The sequence below is a fragment of the Lactuca serriola genome, chromosome 4, assembly GCF_051521515.1.
Source record: "Lactuca serriola cultivar US96UC23 chromosome 4, Lser_US96UC23_V15, whole genome shotgun sequence".
Taxonomy (NCBI): Eukaryota; Viridiplantae; Streptophyta; class Magnoliopsida; order Asterales; family Asteraceae; genus Lactuca; species Lactuca serriola.
This window is the reverse complement of record NC_136411.1, coordinates 337,169,628-337,191,720: the sequence shown is the minus strand read 5'-3', so window position 1 is coordinate 337,191,720 and position 22,093 is coordinate 337,169,628. Positions and strand designations below refer to the sequence as shown.

Genomic DNA, 22,093 nt, shown 5'->3' with positions numbered 1-22,093 from the left:
AGGTTGTTTCGGCCAAAAGTCTCTCGTTCTCTATTTCGAGTTTTTAGCTGTCTACTGCTATATCCGAATCTTGGAAAAATTATAACTTCCTCATATGAAGTCAGATTTGGACGTTCTTTTTACGTATGTTTACGGTTTAATGTTATGTACAACTTTCATTTAGATACTTAAGGCTAAAAACTATTGTGTTGAAACTTCGCGTTTTTCGTTTAATCGGTGTTGTCGGTTTTGCCGAGAATCTTCAGTTGATCATAACTTCTTCGTTATAACTCGGATTTTAGGGTTCTTTATATGTACGAAAACTTTGATACGATTCCTACTACTTTATTTAAACCAAATAAGATTTTAGGAAAGTTATATTTTGACATAAATTTGACTGGTGTTACATTTTATTGTCTCAAAATATCGGGTTGTCACACCGTCGGCTAATTTTGACTTTATTTTTATTATTTATTTTTAGCAGGCCGGGACAGGAAAACTCTGTTATAAATTCATAACTTCTTCATCCGACGTCCGTTTTCGTCTGTCTTTCTTCCGTTGGACTGCTATCAACGAGATCTTCGATTCTCGTTTAGATTGTTTCGGCTAGAATTCACTCGATCTCATATTCGAGTTTCGGGCTGCACACTGCTAAGCTGAAACTTCGAAAAATCATAACTTCCTCATACAAAGTCAGATATGGGCGTTCTTTTTTATGCATGCTCTCGGTTTAACAAACTCGACGACTTTCATTTAGATCACTAAGGCTAATTATCGTTCTAGCATAAACTCAATTTTTACGTTACTCAGCGTCGTGTCGGTTCTGTCGCGAAACTTCGACGGGTCATTACTTCTTCGTTATAACTCGGATTTCGGCGTTCCTTATATCTCCGCAATCCTTGTTTCAACCACTAAAACGTAATGTAAAGATATCGGGCTTATCTCACACTTTAATTTTGACGTTTATTTTATTCTTAATTCATTAAATCATAATAATTAAGAAAACAAACACATAATTCACATAATACTCAAATATTTCATCATTAATACTTCAAAGTTACAAAGGTTAACCTAGACTATTACATCAACAAAAAATGCCTAGCCTGGAAACGCATGCGTTACATTTATGAAAGGTCATGTGTTTAAGGAATGTTCTGTAAAACCTAAGTGCTAAAACAAAATCCTTATTTTTCTACAAAAATAAGAATTTAATGGCCATAAATTTAAAATAAATCAAAATAATCATTTACAGAAGAGATAAAAATATGAAAAGTTGTAGAACTGATATATTCACAAAATTAGGATGACATCTAAATTTTTATACAATTTGGTATTTTGCTCAGATTTTTCATTGAATTAGAGCATGAATTTACAAAGCCAGGTCATAAGACTCAAAGGCACGAACCCATATTTTTTTCAACTTTGGTAACACCGTGAGAACCTTTAAAAATTAATTTGGGAATTTTCGCAACCGTTTACTATTTATTTGAACTTTTCCTATTATTTAGACTTGAATTACAATTAAATATCAAATGACCTTCAAAATTTTCTATAAAATTCCTGGACACTCGTGCTCTCTGTTAGAAACAGAAAATAAATTTTTGTAATTTTTAGAGTTCATTTTCATGCCTTTGTGGATTTTTGAACACAAGACACCGTGAATCTAATATTACCGATAATGAACTAACAAACTTTGGGCACTTTGCGACACTACTAGTTGGATAGGTAGTTCTTGGATAAAGGTTTAGTGAGTTATATCTCACTAGAAACTATTTGTTCCGTATGGCACTAGTAGAAATCGACCTCGACAACACCGAACTGCGAAGCTCGAACCGCAGACTCTCCCTTGTGAGTATCCACAGCCCCCTTTTTACCATTTTCATGTTTTAGGGTGGAAAACATGCTACTTTTTTATGAACTATCTGTACTGTTTTATGAGCTTTTGAACTTTGTTTTATGAACTTAATGAACTCTATTTTGTGAACTTGTTGACCTTTGTTTTATGAACTTATTGAGCTATGTTTTATGAGCTCATTGAACTTGGAACGATGTTGTTTACTAAGCTTTTGCTATAAACTTTGTGATATAACTCTATGTTATGAACTTTGTATGTTAAGTCCTCGGAGAACCGATACAACCTATTAACTCGTATTCGAGCCGACAATTGTATTGATAACATTATTTGGGGTAAACAGCCCCCACTCGTTGAGAATTGTGAGTGCATATTTCCGTGAACAAATATCATGAAAACATGGACATGATAGAACGGGTCAAGAACGGTCGTTAGGCTTGGTTGTGAACAGGAATGCATTAGCATTCATTATTTTTATGAGTTCAAACTTTTCATTGAACAAAACTATTTTCCTGAAACGATATTCCATTATAAACATGTGAACTCACCAACTATTTTATAGTTGACCCTTATTTTTGCATGCTTTTCGGGAAACGATCAGTAAGCCAAGTCACCAACTAAAATGTTACTGTTTCGAATATGGTGCAAACTTAAAATGATCAAGGATTATGGTTGGTACTTCTATTACCTTGTGTTATGAGACCTTAGCATGTCACCCTTTTATTTCTGCTTTTAACGGGGTGTGACAATTAATCATATAATAAATCAATAAATCAGCTTCTTTCTCTAAAAGTCATCATATTCAATTACCAGGTTTAAGGGCAATCCAAAAGGACTTTGATAATAGTTCAAACATATACCAATTTAGTTATTGCCTTAGACACCTAATCCTATATATATATATATATATATATATATATATATATATATATATATATATATACACACACACACGTACGTGTGTATGTATGTGTTTGTATATCAAAATAAGATACTTTGTTAATATTTTTAATTTTATACACTATTTTATTGTTTAAAAAATAACCAAACACATCAAAATTATTAAGTTTTATACTTAACAATTAGGAATTAATATCAATATATTTAAAAAAAATTATTGTTACAACGCATTCATAATTTAATGATCATATTTTTATTAAAATATGAATATTGTAACGTATTATTTTGTCCTAACAATGAGTTTATATTGATATGTAAGTATTAACATTACGAACATAATAAATTTTCACGCGGTTAAATACCAAACCACAGCCTTATAAAAAAACTGCATAATCGCACTGTAAAAATAGCTGCACCATCTGGTTTCGAAAATATAATAACTGTATTTACGGTTTACATTTTAGTTTTGAACAATAACCTCATCAAAAAGTGCACTCTGTTCACCCTAAATCTCTCTATCCAGATCCAATTTGTACGATCGACCATAATTTGTATTCTCTCAAAATGTATCAAGTATCAACATAAGCTTATGACCAAATTTGTGGACCAAAACGACGTCATTTTAATTCGATCCCCACCACAATGCCATGGTCGGAAATGAACCATATTATTGAAAAAGGACAAATAAAAAGTAAAGAAAAGCTTATGACCAGCGTTGCCGACAGAGAAATCAAGATCCAAAATCATTTTAACGTGGCCCACGACACCCCGTTACCCATCAGATTTCCCAACTTGTTCGACTCTTTAATTCTGTCTATTTCTTTCTAGCTCACACCCCTACTATTTGAACGTCTGATTTCTGAAAGCATCAATTTTCACACACAACTCGTTTTCTTTAACAGATCCAAGATCCAGCCTTTATAGATCCAAGAAAAAGATGACTTCTTCCCATTAACAGATTCATCTTCAAAGGTCAGTGCTTTAAACTCCATTACTATCTATATCAAGTTTCTCAGTCTTCTTTCAACGTATGATCGATTTCTGTTCATGGGTTTTGAAAATCTTGAATCGTTATTTGACTTTTGATTCAATCTGATGAAAACAAGTTCTTGGGATTCATGCCCTTCTGCTTTCTGTCTTTCCATTTATGGAAAGTCCTACTTGTGACGTTATTCAATCATATATTTTTTGCCTCTTTTGTTAACCCAAATGCCGTTTTTGTATCAGGTGAATGTAGTTGTTTCTTTTACTTTTTGTTATATGATTTGTCATTGCCTGTTGAATCTTGATAGATTTGATCCTTGATTCACATGTAGACTTTCGTTACCCAGATGACTTGTTTTTCACTATTTGTAATTCAAATCGACAACATTATGATAATACAATAACATTAACATTTTGGAATAAAGAAACTAAAATCCCTTTCAACTATGAATCTGAAAAGTACTAGATGTAAATCTTTAAAATCAGAACTGGACCTTTTGGACTAATGGAGTATATAATTACAAAAACATGTCTATAAAGCTTCTAATGATGATTTTTTTTCATACAGTTGGAGTCTTTTAAGCTAATATAATTTACACAAATAGCCATGTCAAGAAGACCAGGTAATCCCACAAGGCGATTTGTGGGTGGTGGAAGCAATCCACTAGGGGGGATTTTTCATTCTAAATCAAAAGCTTCTCCTCTATTATCCGTTGTACTTGTGTTACTTGTAAGTTCATAATCTCTCAAGTATTGTTTTTAGTACAAGTATCTGACACATTGTGCCTATGATACTTGTATTTGTATGTATCAAGCACACTGTGTTTGATACATACTGTGCCTGATATATACATATATGTATATATCAGTCACAATGCTGTAACTCTAACTCACACAAAATTTAATTCAATCTTTTTTAATGCTTAGGGAACTGTCCTTGTGATTGGCTATGTTTATCGGGGCTCAGGTTTGTACTAATCTTGTTAACAAGACTCAATTCTACATTCTTGTTTCAAAATTCATGATATTTCACCTAAATGTGTATGCATTTTGCTTCTTATATTTACTTTAGCACTTTTTCTTGAATGTAGGTGGATCCGGGGACTATAAAGCATTTAGCAAGATTCAAGGTAATGGATTTCTTGTTTAAGATCCATAACGACACACAATATGGACTGGCTCACAGTGTGGGCCGGCTCAGCTCAGGGGTTGCTGGAAGAATAACCTTTTTAGCAGTCTGCAGAAGCAGTATAACTTTTTTCTCACAAGATTTAACGTTTTTCAGGTGACTTTAGTTGTACGTTTGATGTTCACACGGCGATTCCCATTTTAAAGAAAACGTATGGTGATAGCATGCATAAAGTACTGCATGTGGGGCCCGATACTTGCTCAATAGTGTCTCAGTTGACAAAAGAAAAGGACACTGAAGCATGGGGAGTTGAACCGTATGATATAGAAGATGCTGACGTGTCATGTAGGAGTCTTGTGCGAAAGGGACTTGTTCGTGTTGCTGACATCAAGTTCCCTTTGCCTTATAGGGCTAAGTCATTTTCTCTCATTATAGTTTCGGATTCGGTTGATTATTTATCTCCTAAATACCTCAACAAAACACTTCCCGATTTGGCAAGAGTTTCTGCTCAAAATCTTGTTATATTCACAGGTAAGTTTTTATAAAGAATAATTATCAAGGTTAAATTTAAAAGTTGGTAATTTTAACTTGAATCTTGTGTAATTCTTTAAGGTAAACCAAGTAGTTCAAAAACTAAACTCCAACAAGCATCAAAATTTGGACGCCCGGTAAGCAGTTGATAGTGCTTTTTGTGTTAAATGCTAGAAATAGCAACATACTTTCATTTACTTTTGTTTATTATATCATCCTACTTACATTGCTTTCAATTACAACATTTTATTTTAAAAAATCTACCTACTATAAATTATAGCAATTTTCATTTCAAGAATTGGGTAGATTTCTCAAAGGTATATTTTTCCAAATATTCGGTTTAAGAACCGATTTTTCATAAGTTCCGAAAAAACCACCATTTTTTGGTAAAAAGTTTCAGTGCGACCATTGTTACCTGTAATATGTTAGATTCATTATGAAAAAAACACTATATTTTTTTAAAAGTTCAGTTTAACCACCAATTTATGGGTGTTTTTTAGAAAAAATAAAAATTGATGGTTTTTAGCACAAATGCAAGTCATTATGATAGAATTTTTATCTAAAAATGAGTGTTTTTTTTTAGCACAACTGAAAATTGGGTGGTTAAAGTGTAAACCGAATATTTGGAAAAATATAGTGCTTTTTTTCATTAACCAATTTCTCAAAATATAGTTTGTGAACAAGGTAAATTGTGGCGAATAGCAACCTATTTTACCCTAATTACTAAAATGGGAAATGTACTATATTTTTACTTTTTACCATAACTGCAATGCAATTTTTTTTACCTTTAATAGTAATGTACCTACATTTTTTCTAACAATATTGGTATTGCACTTTATTTGTTACATACTTACATATTGCTATTAATGGTAAAGAAATGCAATCCCATTGCTATTATGAGTAAAAAATTTTATGTATGTTGTTATTTTGTGTAAAGAATATTATGAGTTACATATTGTTAAAAAAAAAACTAAAGTACATTTTTAATATTCGTAAAAAGAGTAAAGTGCATTGCTATTTCCGGCAATTTATTCTTGTGAATTAGAAAAAAAATATATTGGAAGTACAATGTTGTAAATTGTAATAGAAAAAAATGAAAGCAAGATGCTATAATAAACGATGCATTTAGCCTTTTTTTTTTTTTGAATATTTGAAAATAACTATTTAAATGGCTTTTTTTTTTGAAGGCTAAAATGCGGAGTGCATCATGGTGGGCCAGGTTTTTTGTTCAAACAAGCCTTGAAGAAAACGAAGATGCAGCAAAGAAGTTTGAAAAGGCTGCTTCCAAGAGTTCATATAAGCCAAAATGCCAAGTTTTCCACTTGAATTCTTACCATTAATCTAACGATTTTATAATCATTTTGAGAAATATATAGATTATATATATAATTATTTATATAGTTATGTTGTTTTTGGTTTAATTTGGTGGAAGATGTTTAATTCCATCACCACCTTTATGTTGTTTCTTATTTTACTAATTCATTGGAATTGGAATTGTATGACCCGATTCAATAGTTGTATCATTATTTCATTTAAAATGAAAAATCAAGTTTTATTATACATTGTGTGTTGTACGTTATTTGATTGCTAGATATGTAGAAAGATTCAAACATGAATTGATAGCTTAAATAGTTTAAAAATATTTGTTACAACCAATAAAATTAACCTAGTTTATTGTGAGAGCTTCGTGGTAGGTAGAAAAAAACCTTCGTCTTCATTAGATGAGGTTAGGATTTTTGTACTTTGGTAGGTGGAAAATAAAAAGCCTTAAAGTTTAAATCGCAGTTTACAATTTTACATTCTCTCAAAATGATGATTTTTTAGTGTTTAACATACGATGGTATAAATATTTGTTATTTTTTAGGTTAGTATTTGTATTTAGGGAGTGTTTATTTAAAATATTTTTAAAAAAATGTTTATTAGTTGATACGATATTAAAGAACAATTACATCTTCAACTATTAGAAAACCATTTTCCATCAACACTCTCCTTTCTTGATGCTTTATTATTTCTTGTGACAGATTCTTTACTCGATTATTTTCTTCTATTTTTTTTTTCAACATTTATTGGCCTTTTTTTTCATTAACCAAAACAAACTTTTTACCTTCCCTCAATTTTTTTCTTTCTTGATAGTTCGACATCTCTCTTCATCTAGATCTTTTACTTTCCAAACTCTCATCTTTTCTCTCAATATTATACTTTTCGATAGTTGTTGGAGCAGTTGTATATATATATATATATATATATATATATATATATATATATATATATATATATATATATATATATATATATATATATATATATATATATTCAACAAAAGATCATTATCAACGATCAGGATTCAAAAGCTCGGTTTTTTAATCGGAGTTCGTTCAAGATCAAAACCAATCCGGTTTGAAGATTACATAAGTAGTATCAGAATGTAGTTGATAGTCTTTACTATATTCTTTTGATTAATGATACTTTACGTATTATCTTAATTTAGTTTCTTTATTTTAGCACTAGAGTTATAGATGGATTTTAAAATGTAGTTTATAAATACGTTTGAGATTAGTGAGAATGAGACACATAATATCTCAAATAAGACAAAAAAATATCCCAAACATTATGCATTCCATGGGTTAAAACTTAAAAGATTGATTTCCACATATAATAAACTCTTTCAAAGTATTTTCAAATAAGATACACTGAGACATAACATCATGTTCGCATGAGGGATTAGTCGTTGTGCACGTAAAATGACCCAAACACTCTCGCTAAGGGAGATCCTTTTTTCCAGGAAAAAAAAAAGATTTGATGAAATATAACAAAAACAACTTATCAAAAACTATTTGTCTCGGTGAACAAAACGTTTTTTTAACCAGCAAATAATTTTATTATTTTTTATATCTTAAAATAACTTTTTATGTATTTTAATAAAATTTCTTTTATATTTTAAACTGTTTATACCTTTTAAAAAATTAAAGACAAAATTGCAAGTGTGGTTTGTCAAAAACTGAGACATTGGCCAAAAAATTTTTTAAGTTGAACCATTGGTCCAAAAAATTTATTTAGTTGCAATTTTGGTCTATTTCAGAATTACATATGGTTGAAATGACATTTTTATTATTTCTATTTGTTTTTCCTTTTTCTTTTTATTTACTTTACTATTTATTTAATTAAAATAAAACAAAAAACAAAATATAACCCTTGTCCCATCCACATCCCTCTTCCTAGACTATATCTTTCCCTCTATCTATATTGTTTCACCAGAAACCACCACCGGAAATCGTCCCCTCTCTCTATCTATCTCTTATTTAGTATATTTCTATTTTACAAGAATATAAAGCTGCCGGAAAATCATATTAGTTCGCATCCTCTTATCTGAGCCGCCACCCTCTCGTTGGAGCCACCACTCTCTCACCGGAGTCTTCATCCTCTTGTCTTTCTCCCTCTTTCACTTAAGTTTTCATCAGGAAAACCTCCAACTCCGATTCCTTGTATGCAGATATTTGGTTCCTTAGACCACCGCCGACATCACCTCTATCGATGACGACAACTTTCAGATGCGAGGGCTCAACACCACCGATGGTTGTGGGCATATCCTCCACTCTTTTTGCTTCTTTCTCACACACAAATGAATGATGGTTCCGATGTTTAAGCCGGAGAAGGGCGACAACACTAGAGCTAAGATAACATAAACGGAAGATTTCGTTATGTCATGTCTAGCGATGTTTTTATTTTTTTTATTTTTTTTTTAATTTAAAAAAAATGGAGAAAGAAAATAATAAGGGCAAATCTATCATTTTAGATATTTTAAAAACATTTTGGATCAAACTTGTAACAAAATAAACTTTTTAGACCAATGATGCAACTCCAAGTTTTTGGACCAAAATCCCAATTTTTGCAAAACATAGAGATCAAATTTGCAATTTTGACAAAATTAAAATATCAATGTGTACCATGTTAGCACTTGAGTTAAAAACAACATATTCTTTCTATATTTACTAACATTAACTTTTATTTATTTATTTTTTCGTGGCACATTTTTAAACACCCCATTTCACAAAAAATCAACATTTTTTATTATATTGTATTAAATGAGTATTTTTTCCCACCCAAAACATAAATAAATCATGGACACAAAGGCATTAAATTGGGAGGTGTGATTTTGGGTTGGGTTCACCATGATTTTATGTTACAAGCCAAGGGGCATTATATTGTGATATCGACATAATATGTTTGGCGTGGCCCTTTACTACAACAAAAAAATGGGCATCGTGTCTTCTCAAACTCTTAGTAGGACTACATTATGTAAATGTATCAAAACATGTCTACCGATGGTTTGTCCACATTTGATTAGTAAAATTTTGCACCAATAAATAGTAAAAATAAATTTACTTTTATTAATCCCATTTCGCTCCTCACGTTATTAATCCAATTTCGCTCCATCATTTTTCTTTTCATAAATCAGTTTTATTAATGTTTTAATTTTTATGTGTATAATTACATTTATATATATATATTTTGTGACCGGCTAAATTTTATCTAATGATATAAATTTATTTCGACATATATAACACATGATTTATTATCATTAGGGATGTACTTTTGGACCGAATACCCAACGAAACCGAAACCCGGACCGGATCAACCCGAATTAGGACCGAATAAGTTATTTGGGTCGATTCTGGGTATCTATTTTTGCCCAATTCGGGTTTCAGGTTATTCGGTATGGGTTACCCGAATAAAGGTTTAATCGGGTCAAAAAGACCGACCCGGATAGTGAATAGTCACTTGAATCGAATAACCCAAATAAACCGAAATGGCCAAAATCACCCAAATAAAGAAATTCTATATTTAGTTCAAGAAAAAAAATTAGTGTAAATGTTTATTTGGGTTATTTCGGGTTAATAACCGAACCGAAACTTGTATTACTAGAACCGAACCGGTCCCATATTAGTATAATCTGTCCGGGTTTCAGTTCCCACTTTTTATTTTATTCGGGTTTCGGGTTATTCGAGTTCGCGTCGGTTCCGGTCCGAAGCACATCCCTACACATAGTAGATCCTTGGAAATTCCACTTAGACAAGTTTAAAACATCTCATCCATGTTTACAGATGCAAAATATTGTTGATATAATAGAAGTTGTTAGTGGGTTCATGTATAATTTGGTAAAATAACATTAGGAAATAGTCAAATGTTTGTTACACTACTTGAAAGGCAATTCTGACTTTACCTCGTGTTCCAAAAGAAAATGGATTATCTCATAAGGAACCACAGTTGTAGACTTGAGTGGATGTTTAGATTCGGGAACACGATAGACTAGAGGAAAAAGGGTTATGCAGTGTCAGGTTTAGAAAATGTACATTACTTTCCTTGGATGACAGTTGATTTATTAATCTGCCTCATATTGTTGAGTCATGTAGACGTATTACTTATGACGAGTATCAAAGGTATCTTACTTGAGAAATGGCCAAGAATTTTAATACCTAACTACGAGTGATACAATATTAGTATGTGACATTGACATTGTCTAGACAATGTTTTATTTATCCTATCTAGTCGTAGATATTGAGCCTCAACGAAATTGTAAACTTCAGATATTAATGATAAAATTGTATAGTTGGTTTGTGAACTTATCCTAATCGTAATAACCATATATATAATTTTAATTTTCTTCACATCTTTTGATTATGTGGTTAATCATGTGCTTGTGATTTGAATACCTAATAATTCCAAACTCTAAATCTATAGGTAAACCAAGGCATCAAGGAACAATCCTGTTGGCTACGAGCACTAAAAGCTAACCAATTCATGGTTTCTCAACACTCACCCGTCTACTAAAACTAAAATTCAAAACGAAGTTTCAATAAAATGAACCATGAGTTCTCTTTCAAAAAAAAAAAAAAAAAAGAACCATGAGATCCAATGTTTTAAAAACCGATTTTTTAGTTGAACCGGTATGGTGACCAGTTTCCGATTCAACTGTTAACCTATTCGACCGTCGGTTCATTCGATTTTTTTAATTTTCATATTTTTTCCTATTTTTCTATACATATGTAGACATCTGCAAGTTTAAACATTAAAAATGCATATAAATAGAAGTTGAAGATCAATCCAAATACATTAAAAAACACATAACCGTAAATTCTACATCAATCTACGTACATCAAAAATAAAATAAAATATAATATAAAAACAAAATATATTTTTAGATGAATACAAATGAATTAAAAAACTTTATAATATTTACGATGTGTTGTATTCAAAGAAATCTAAACAGATGTAAGAAAAAAACATATAAAAATGACTAATTTGCATGTAATTTTATTTAATTTAACCGGTTCAACTGGTTTAAAATAATAAGTTCAACCAGATTTTTGTAAGAACCGACCAGTTCATTTCAATTTAGAAATAAACAAAAAAACAATGCTAGTTGAACCGTCATTTTCTTCGGTTCCGGTCCAACCACTAGATATAAAGTCATACTAATAAATCAAAATATATATATATATATATATATATATATATATATATATATATATATATATATATATATATATATATATATATATATATATAATATGCTTTCCTTTATTTTGACTTAAACGAAAGAATATATTGTTGGTTTTTGTACTTAAAAGATTGTTGGTTCTACTGGTGTTTGTAAAAAAAAAACTTTGATAAACATTAATAGAAAAAAAATAATAACAAAAAGTTCAAAAAGAAAGTCAAAAAGAGTAACAATATAATTTCAAAATTATAAAATAAAGTCTATTTTGTATGCATAACTTTTTTAAATGTTGAGACTTAATTAAATATATAATATTTAATATTACCGTGTTTAGTTTTCTGGTAATCAGGTGGCAAATACTAATGGCGGTTTGATTGTTTGGTGTTTATGGATTCGTTTTAGCATTTATTAATTATTTTTTATTTTTGTCATGACAGTTCTTTTCTAACCACCCTACTAGCTTTGTTATATAAAAATATACTTTAACGTTTCATTTTTTTTAATAACTAATTAATTTAGACGACTATTTAGGTACAAATGTATCCTGATCAAAATTGAGGCATATGGAGTTGGTATATGTTAGAACGCTTAATTCACTACAAAATGTATATGTTAGAACGTTAATTCACTACAAAATGAAAACGATCACAATTTTTTTTTTTAAAATTATTATTTTTTATTTTATTTTTATAAAAAAACCAGAAAAAATACTCAATATACCAATTACTTTGTAAAATGAATTTTTCAAAAATAAGTTTTTGAAGCATTTATTTTTAATTTCAAAAAATATTAATTTAAAAAAAACATTAAACATAATATGATGCAAAATTAATGATTCAAAATATTTATAATTAAAAAAAACTTTTTGTTCAATTTGTTTATGATCCTTAATTTGTTATTATCTAAAATTTGTAGACTCAAATATTGTATGATCTTTAATTATATCTTTTATCATTCAAAATATATAATGATCCATAATTTTTTTGAATAAAAACTATATTTAATTGAATATATTATTGATTTTATATCATATGATTTAAAAATGATTTGATTCAAAATATTACGATTCAAAATTTTATCAACATAAAATATTATGATCCTTAATATTCTTTTTAATTAAAATTTTATAATTGATAAACATTAAAAACTCAAACCGATATTTAGTTTAAAAAATCAAAAAAATAAAAAATAAACAAAAAATAAAAATAAAACTTAAGAAAAATACTAGTATCATCAAGTATGTAGTAAAACTATTAAAAAGAAAAAAAGAAAAAAAGAAAAGAAATGTAACTTAAAAAAAACGAAAAAAATAAAATACATCAAAACCAAGCATATATATATATATATATATATATATATATATATATATATATATATATATATATATATATATATATATATATATATAGCAAAAAAATAAAAATAAAAATAAAGTAAAAACAAAAAAATGAAAATAAATAATAAAACCCAATTAAATACGTTCAATGGACGTTCGCCGCGTGTGATTAAATCCTCGAGTTCGCATTAGTTACTACGAAATTGGGTCGCATGTGCATGCACCACGACAAAGTATTTGAGTTTGACATTTGTGCCATTCACGAAATGGATGGTGGATAATTGTCCTCGCAGTCCTCACCGGAACGAAACAGACCTTATATATATATATATATATATATATATATATATATATATATATATATATATATATATATATATATATATATATATATGAGAAGGTTCAAATGAGAACATTTATGAAATCGAGAACGCGATAACAAATTTGGGTCACATATTTTTTCTTGCGGCAAAATCCTCCAATGTACCAACGCGACGCGGCGACGGAGGAACGTACCTAGACGACGGAACATATAATATTCATATATGAATATGTATGAATAATCACTTGAGAATATGCATATACTTATTCATATATGAATATACTTATTCATATATGAATATACTTTATATATTCATATATGAATATACTTATTATATAAATATTACATTCCTCTATCATGCCGATACGTTGGAGGGTTTTGAGGGTAAAAGAAATATGTGGCTCAGTGGTTGTGGTTAATTTTCACACATGAATATTACGTACCTCCATCGTACCGGTACACGGGAGGGTTTTGTGGCAAAAAAATGTGGCTCAGATATGTTTCTTCACCTCCATCTTCAACACTAGCTAACCCTAATCCATTTTTGAGCATCCTTGAGCCATTAGTGTGTGTTTTGGTGCTCATAGAGGAAGGAGAAGGAAATGAGAATATCTTCGAAGCTTGGAGCAACCTTTGATGTAGAAGTTTTGCACCCTCCTACATCTCCAGAAGGTATAGAGTTTATAACTTGATGCTTATTTGGTTAGATTTAGCTTGTATGATGTTATTATGTGCTTTTGTCCCCAATTAATGATGTTATTATGTATGGCATGCTCTAGACCCAAATGGATTGTCCTTCCAGAAGTTTTGGAGTGTGTAATGTCATAAAATGCAATCTTGGTCATTAGTTTCCTTCTATGCTTGGGTTATAATGTCTTAATGAGTTAAGAAGTTGGGGTTTTTAGTATTGGGCACTTCACAACCATACAATGTCATAAAGTTGGAGACTTTATGACTATGGGCCGAAAGGGCTTAAGGGATAAGCTTTTAATGGAATGAGAAGTTGGTTGGCACATGCGTTGGGCGTACGCTAAGTAAGGTACACTGCGTGTACGTGGTCAACAACTCGCTTTGTGGTCAAGCCCCTAGTACGCCGTGCGTACTCAATTGAGTCGACTTAACTGACTTCTTTGACTTTTGACTTTGATTAGGATTTAACCAAGTTTGACCTAAGGGTATTTTGGGTATTTTGCTTTGTAGTTAAGATGGTCACTAATTGACGTATAGGTGACTTGTAGAGTTGATATTTAGAGCAGTGTCCAGTTCAACTATCTTTCCGGAATGAGATGTAAGTTTTCCTCATTGTACTTGTGGGTCAAAGGCACCAATGTCGGCCCACTGGGTTATGTATCCTGGTATAGAGGATGTTGCTATGTTGTATTGATATGTTAGATTCGTGTCCTAGTATATAGGATCAAGGTTGTAGAACTCGTTACTCAGTGATTGTTCGACCGACTACCGAGTAGTGAGTACTCGGATTCGGTAATTCATGTAGAAATATTTTTAGGGAAATTATATATATCAAAATCATAAGTTGATTCAAATATATAACGAAATTAGATACATGTGAACACACAAAAACTGAAACACATATAATGGTCTTACTACATGAATAATTAAGGAAAATTTAAGATATATATATATATATATATATATATATATATATATATATATATATATATATATATGTTGGAATAGTGTCTAAGCCCGTAACTATATTTGGTATGTACTTGACCCGGTTGTGCATGGTCCTTTTGGGTTACCTTCTCCAAAGCAACTTGACAAGGTAATTTAAGGAGAAAGAAAGAGTATTATGATTTATTAATATATTATAGGAATAGTATATTAAAGGAGAAATCATATTTATTTAATTAGTATTGGTCATAAATTAATTAGGAATTAATTTGGTGACCAAAAGAGATTAATTGAATAAAGGGGTATAAACTGTCAAATGTATGATAGTTGAGTTTTGGGTTAAGGAAACCTAATGGGCTTTAAGGGGGAACGAAATTATGATGGGTATCCATCATATTTTCGTCCAAGGCCTTATTCCAGAAGGTTCCTTGGGCTGCTTAGTGGCTAAGCTGTCCATTAGGGTTTAGACTAAAACCCTAGTAGCCTGTAAGTGTAAATATGACCCCTGGGGCATTGAAATCGGCTACCACCTGATTCTAAGAGAACCCTAGGCCGATTTCTAGCTTCTCTCACCCTCTCTCATATTGCCTTCTTGCTTGTGGGGTTTGTGAACCATTAGAGGAGTTGCATTTGTGACTCTAAGCTCAAGAGAAGAAGAGAAGAAGATCTAAGCCAACATTTGAAGAGGTAAACATCTAGATCTGATTCTATATGTTAGTTTTTGTTATTTGTATGCAAGATTAGGGTTTGTAAGTCTTGGAATCAAAGCATGTTCAATAGAGAAACCTAGATCCAAACATTAGGGTTTGTATGAGCACATATGAATGTTTCTTATGCATAAAACCCATTAATATATATATATATATATGCAGTAATAATCACATGTGTGAGTGTTAAATAATAAATCATTAAGTATATTATACATATTAATCGCCGATTTGATTACAACATTGCTCAATTCAGTAAGGGGACAATCGGGGAGTACTCGGGATTATGTAACTTACCTCGGTAAAGGGCCGAGTAGCGAGTACTCGGAGGAGTAATTGGCCAAATCGGCTAGTTTTACAACATTGTATAAGATGTTGTTATTGTTGGATTAGGTGTCTAAGCCCATAACTGTAATTGGTATGAACTTGATCTGATAGTAGCATGGTCCTTTTGGGTTGCCTTCACTTTAGTAACTTGACAGGATGATTTATGGAGGAAGGTTAATAAATGATTTATTAATATATTATGGAATTAATATATTAATTAGAAATCATATTAATTAGTATTTAATCAGAAATTAATTTGGAATTAATTTTGGGATTAAAGGAACTGATTAAAGAGCGGTGAATGTTTTGCAACTCATTGATAGTTGCAAAACTAGGCTGCTGGACTCCTCTTTGATGGGGTTGAAGGAATCTATAGGGAGGCCCTATAAAATTTCATCCAAGGCTTCATAAAGTGGAGTTCCATGGACTGCTCAGGGCCTAAGCAAGAGATTAGGGTTTCCTCCTGAAAACCCTAGCAGCCTTATCTATTTAAAGATCCCTACACCAAGGGTTTTCATCCCAATGCTTCGAGCATAGAAACCCTAGCCGAAATTCTACATTATCCCTCCCCTCTCCTCTAATCCTATTCCTACAAGTGTTTATGAGTCATTAGAGGTGCAACATTTAGGGCACTAAGCTTTCAAATGTCAAGATCAAGCTAGGAATTCTTGTTATTGCTATATAACAAGCAAGGTAATCTTCTTAACCCTTTTCATATGTGAATTTCGAATTATGTATACTAGATCTAGGGTTATAGCTTTGGAAATTCTTTTGAATGTTTAATTAGTGAAAAACTTAGATCCAAAGCAATTAGGGTTGCATGAACACATATGATGTTGTTATGCTCAATACCCATCAGTGGTATCAGAGCCTAGGATGTTTTTCTATTAAATTTGATGCACTCATGAACTGTCCAAAGCAGATAGCAAAGAAGAGTCGCAATCTGTTTGCACAACTCGACGAGTTCATTGCTTGACTCGACAAGTTGATTCGTCAAATGCCTGATTTTTCGATTTTCAAATCTTGTTTGGATTAGGATAATTACCAAAATTCATTTTAATGCCTTAAATTGAATTTGCTGCATGGTAATCTGATTTCCTTATCAAATAAGTTTGATTTGGTCAAATTTTAAGATAATGAATAAATTATTTTATTAATTTAATTATTTAAAATTTGATCTAGTAATTTTGAAAACTTTCAAATTACACCCTTTAGTTTTGGAATTTAAAATTTCATTAAAAGTTTAATTTTGAAATATTAAATTCTAAAACCCTAGTATTTTAAAAGTTTAAAATAAACCCTTATACTATATAAAATTAAGAGTCTAATATTATATATGTATAAGAACAGTCAATCTTACGATTAGTAGGCCTCATTCACGAAGCCAATTTAGAAAGGGGGGGGGGGGGATAAGAAAACTTCCTATAAAATAGCGGTTGAATGAGTGTCCACTCTCACCCACCACTTCCTTGATAGGTGGAGGGTCATTAGCCGAATGGGTATGATAGGACATTAATTCCTCATTAATAAGTATAATGATAAATATAAAGTAACTAAATGTTTTTATAAATTCCCAAATCTTAGTTACTTTAGGAAAATATGAATTTGATGCTAATCTATGGAATTTAACATTGCACTTCGCAAAGTCGTTAGTGGAGCGTGTGTGGTTAACCGACACACTAACTTGGACTAGAAAAGATTGGCAATGGGTGGCTCGTAAGTTATCATTGATCAATGGAGCGTGTGTGGTTAACCGACACATTGATTAGGTGGTAAATGACAACGAGTGTACCAATGTAACTTGCATGGTTATTCACACATTATTTGTGATCCTTGGTATCACAATCACAAATTTGAAGGAAATAATTGAGATTAAACATGCTAGTGAATAGTTCAATGAATCTCAATGATCTAGGAATTTCATTTCATTTAAAACTTAATTCATTTAAAAATTTTGTTTTCGTGGTGGAATTGGTAAATCGTCATTTACCTACCTTCAAACAATTTACAATTGGATTACGACACCCCTCTTCCGAATTGTGAATTATTGTGTTGGGTCCTAGCCTTAATATTTCATTTTGGGTGTTATATTGAGAATTCCTAATCTAATCAAAACATGTCATTCTTCTTTTGCAGACGTCTACCTCATACAACGCTTCCAACAACTCCTCCAACAACACTTTCTCAGTCTTGAGTATATGTGAAAAGGTGACATTCGATGGGCCCAATTTCAATTTGTAGCACCTGGTTCCTGGTATGTAAAATTTATCTTAGTATTTTGCATTTTTAGCCTTGGACTCGGTGAGTTGTAGGCCCGACTCGCCGAGTAGAGCCGGGATATTAAGCACGTTTAAGTTGGCGACTCGGCGAGTCCATATTCTGGACTCGGCGAGTCCCCGCTGTCTGGTGAAACCCTAATTTCAAGGGTTTGCACCCTATTTAAACCACCATATGCGCCCCCAAGCTCGCCCCCTTCACCCTCAGAGCAACTTTAGCCAAACCTAACCTTCCCCTTTGTGATTTGAGTGTTGGTGTGTGTTTCTTTGAAGTTTTGAAGAAGAGAAGGAGGAAAGATCAAGGAAAAGGAGGAGAACAGAAGTTGTGAGCCCATTTCAGAGATTAGTAAGGTGAAACTCGACCTCTTCTTCTGTTTCTATGGTTGTGGTTTAGAGGACTCCTTGGTTCGTTTAGCCTTCGGATCTGGTCACATCAGAACTCTAGAGGCTCAGATCTACAACCTTTTTGGGCCATTGTCATGAGCAAGCCTAGATTTACACTTCTAACCCCATTAAAGTCCCTAAATCACTTGAATGAGCATGCATGCACGTAAAGTTGGAGACTTTACGTGAAAAATCAACCTTAGGAACCCGGATCTATAAATGGTATGCATTGGATTCAAGCAGAATCGAGTGTACAATTCTTGCATGCATGCGACTCGGCGAGTTGTTCTTCTGACTCGGTGAGTCGAGTCGCGAGTCCCTGATTTTCCCCCTTTTTCGTGTATGCTGAGTGGCAGCGAGTCATGGGTGGACTCAGTGAGTCGGAAGCCGGACTCACCCATGGAGGGACTCGGCGAGTCAAAGCCCTGACTCGGCGAGTCCAGGACAATCTTCTTGCCTCAAGAACAGACTCGGCGAGTTGTTCATACAACTCGGCGAGTCTCAGCGTAGAGTGTTCTTCGGGTGAAGATGAACTCGACGAGTTGTTCATACAACTCGACGAGTAGGATGAAGGACTTTTGGTCATCAGTTTAGAAGGAAAAATCGTCAAGTCAATGCCTAACTCGACGAGTAGAGACGAAATTAAGGACAATCGAATGGATATGGACTCGATGAGTTGGCGAGCCAACTCGGCGAGTCGGGTCAACTGGAAGTTGACTTTGAACTTGACTCCTGGCTTGGTTAGGGGTAAATGGTCATTTTACCCTAAGGTCGATTAGCAGTATTTGACTGAGTGTTTGGTGGGAATTGCAGCCGGAGGATTTCCGGAGCAGCAGCAGCAGACAGATAGTTCCCACGCAGATCAGCAGCTACTACGAGGTGAGTTACCTTCCAGTAGCGGTGGGTCTACGGCTACAATGCCGACCCACCAGTAGGAGTTGTATGTTAGATGATTGTCTCTGTGATATTTATCTAGGGTTGCTACTACCTGTGATATGTTTATGTGCTAGTATGATATGATGCTATGTGCTAGTGACAGTAGGGGAGATAGTCCCCAGATTACTGGTCGATAGGGCCGAAAGGCGGTCACGCCCAGCCATGCTAGTTAGATTATGTGATATGTGTTATGTGGTAGTAGTAGGGGGTGAAATAGTCCCCAATATCCGGTCGAGAGGACCGAAAGGGAGACCAACACCCAAATATGCTAGTCAGTTTCCGGTCGAGAGGACCGAAGGGGGGACCAGCACCCAGATATGCTAGTCAGTATCTGGTCGAGAGGACCGAAGGGGAGGCCAGCACCCAGATGTGCTATCCAGTATCCGGTCGAGAGGACCGAAGGGGTAGGTCGGGCACCCAGATATGCCTGACAATATATATATATATATATATATATATATATATATATATGTTATGTGGTTATTGGTATGTGGTACAGTGGGGGACCTCACTAAGCTTCGTGCTTACGGTTTTCAGGTGTTGTCTTAGGTACCTCTTCGGTCAAGGGGAAGGAGCCGGCGCAGTAGTGGCCCATCACACACACGCTCCTTGTTTTCTGCACTATAAGTCATTCTGGGATTTGTACTCTGACATTATCATGTTTTACGTTTTGGTTTACGGCCACGAGACATGTTTTATCAAATGTTATGATCGTATGATATTCTATTACAAACGTTTTCACAAATCACTTAATTAAAAATGAAATTTTCGGCTCGTGTTTTTGGGATGTTACACAATTGTTGGATCCGAAACATCTGAATTGACTTGCATTTCGAGTACCAGGAGTACGTCATTGGCAAAGAGCTGAACAAGATCGATGAGTCCAAATCTACTCCCGAAGAGATAGCTGAGTATAAGGCTTACTGCAAGGATGCGACCAAAGTGTCGTGTGTTATGGTGGCCACTATAAATCCTGAGCTATAGCAGTTCTATGAGGACTATTAGCCTTACGAGATGTGCCAGGACTTGATGGAGAAGTACCATCAAAGAGCACGGAAAGAGAGGTACAAAATAGTCAGATCACTCATCACAACCAAGATGAAGGATTGAGAGTCCATCATGAGCCACCTGCAACGCATGCAGAGATATGTGGACCGTTTGCTCAAGCTAAATGTGAACTTTGATGAAGAGTTAGCCATTGACATTATCCTGCACTCTTTACCTCCTTGCTATGATCAGTTTAAAATGACTTATCATTTGAGCAAAGAGGAAGTCACATTGAGCAAGCTTTAAGGCTTGTTAAGAACTGCTAAAAGTGGATTAAAAGGAAAGTCTATTAAATCCACTCCTCCTACTGCTGCTATTCCAGTCATGGCGATTGGACAAGGAAAGGGGAAAAAAGAGGAAAGCTCCCTCTAAGCAATGCTGGAAGGGAAGGTCTCATGATGGTTTTTCTTCTAGTAGACCTAAAGCAAAGTCTAGTTCTACTCCCCTGCCTCCAATTCAAAAGACGCAACGTGTTTCTATTGCCAAGACAATGGGCATTTGAAGAGAAGCTGCCCTAAGTACCTGCAGGACATTAAGGATGGAAAGATCAAGCCTACCTCTATAGGTATTTACACTATTTTGTCAAAAATTCATCGCATTTTAATTCTTGGGTCCTTGATAAAAGATGTGATTTTCACATTTGTTTTAAATTGAAGGGACTAAGAGAAAGTAGGAATGTGGAGCTTCGGAAGATGCACCTGATAATGGGCAATAGGAGATCGTCACCTGTTACCAAGATCGACGTATATTCTTTAAAGCTTAGTAGTGGATTGTGTTTAGACTTGAACAATTGTTGCTACTCGTCAAAATGATGAGGAATATTATTTATTTTCATGGTTTGTACACACAAGGCTTTACATTTTCATTTAATAATGAAATTGCTTATATTAATGCTTATTATAATGGTTTGTTTTATTTTGAAGCATTGCCTTGTGATGGTGTATATGAAATTGTGATGGTTGTAGACAATTTAGGAAATAGTGTATTGCACATTGATTCTTGTAATGGTTTAGACAAAGCATGCTTGTGGCATTGTCGTCTTGGACATGTCAACAAGAAGCGCATTGCCCAACTCCAAAAGGATGGAGTGTTGGAATCATTTGACCTAAGGTCAGATGATACATGCGAATCTTGTTTTCTTGGAAAGACGACTGAATTACCTTTCACTGGTACTTGTGAAAGAGGTGAGGGATTGTTGGATCTCATACACACCGATGTGTGTGAGCCCTTCAGATCCGCCACAAGGGAT

The 22,093-nt window shown here is 33.0% G+C and overlaps 1 protein-coding gene across 1 annotated transcript; it reads left to right on the top strand.

Moving 5' to 3' along the window:
• The first annotated feature begins 3,445 nt into the window (after positions 1 to 3,445).
• LOC145097480 (putative pectin methylesterase CGR2) lies at positions 3,446 to 6,935 on the top strand. Its single transcript, XM_079035046.1, has 7 exons — positions 3,446 to 3,703; positions 4,284 to 4,445; positions 4,643 to 4,682; positions 4,807 to 4,845; positions 5,001 to 5,375; positions 5,457 to 5,512; positions 6,563 to 6,935. Exons 2-7 carry the CDS (start codon positions 4,323 to 4,325, stop codon positions 6,713 to 6,715), a joined length of 786 nt encoding a protein of 261 aa, XP_078891172.1. The 5' UTR covers positions 3,446 to 3,703; positions 4,284 to 4,322; the 3' UTR covers positions 6,716 to 6,935.
• Positions 6,936 to 22,093: the final 15,158 nt, after the last annotated feature.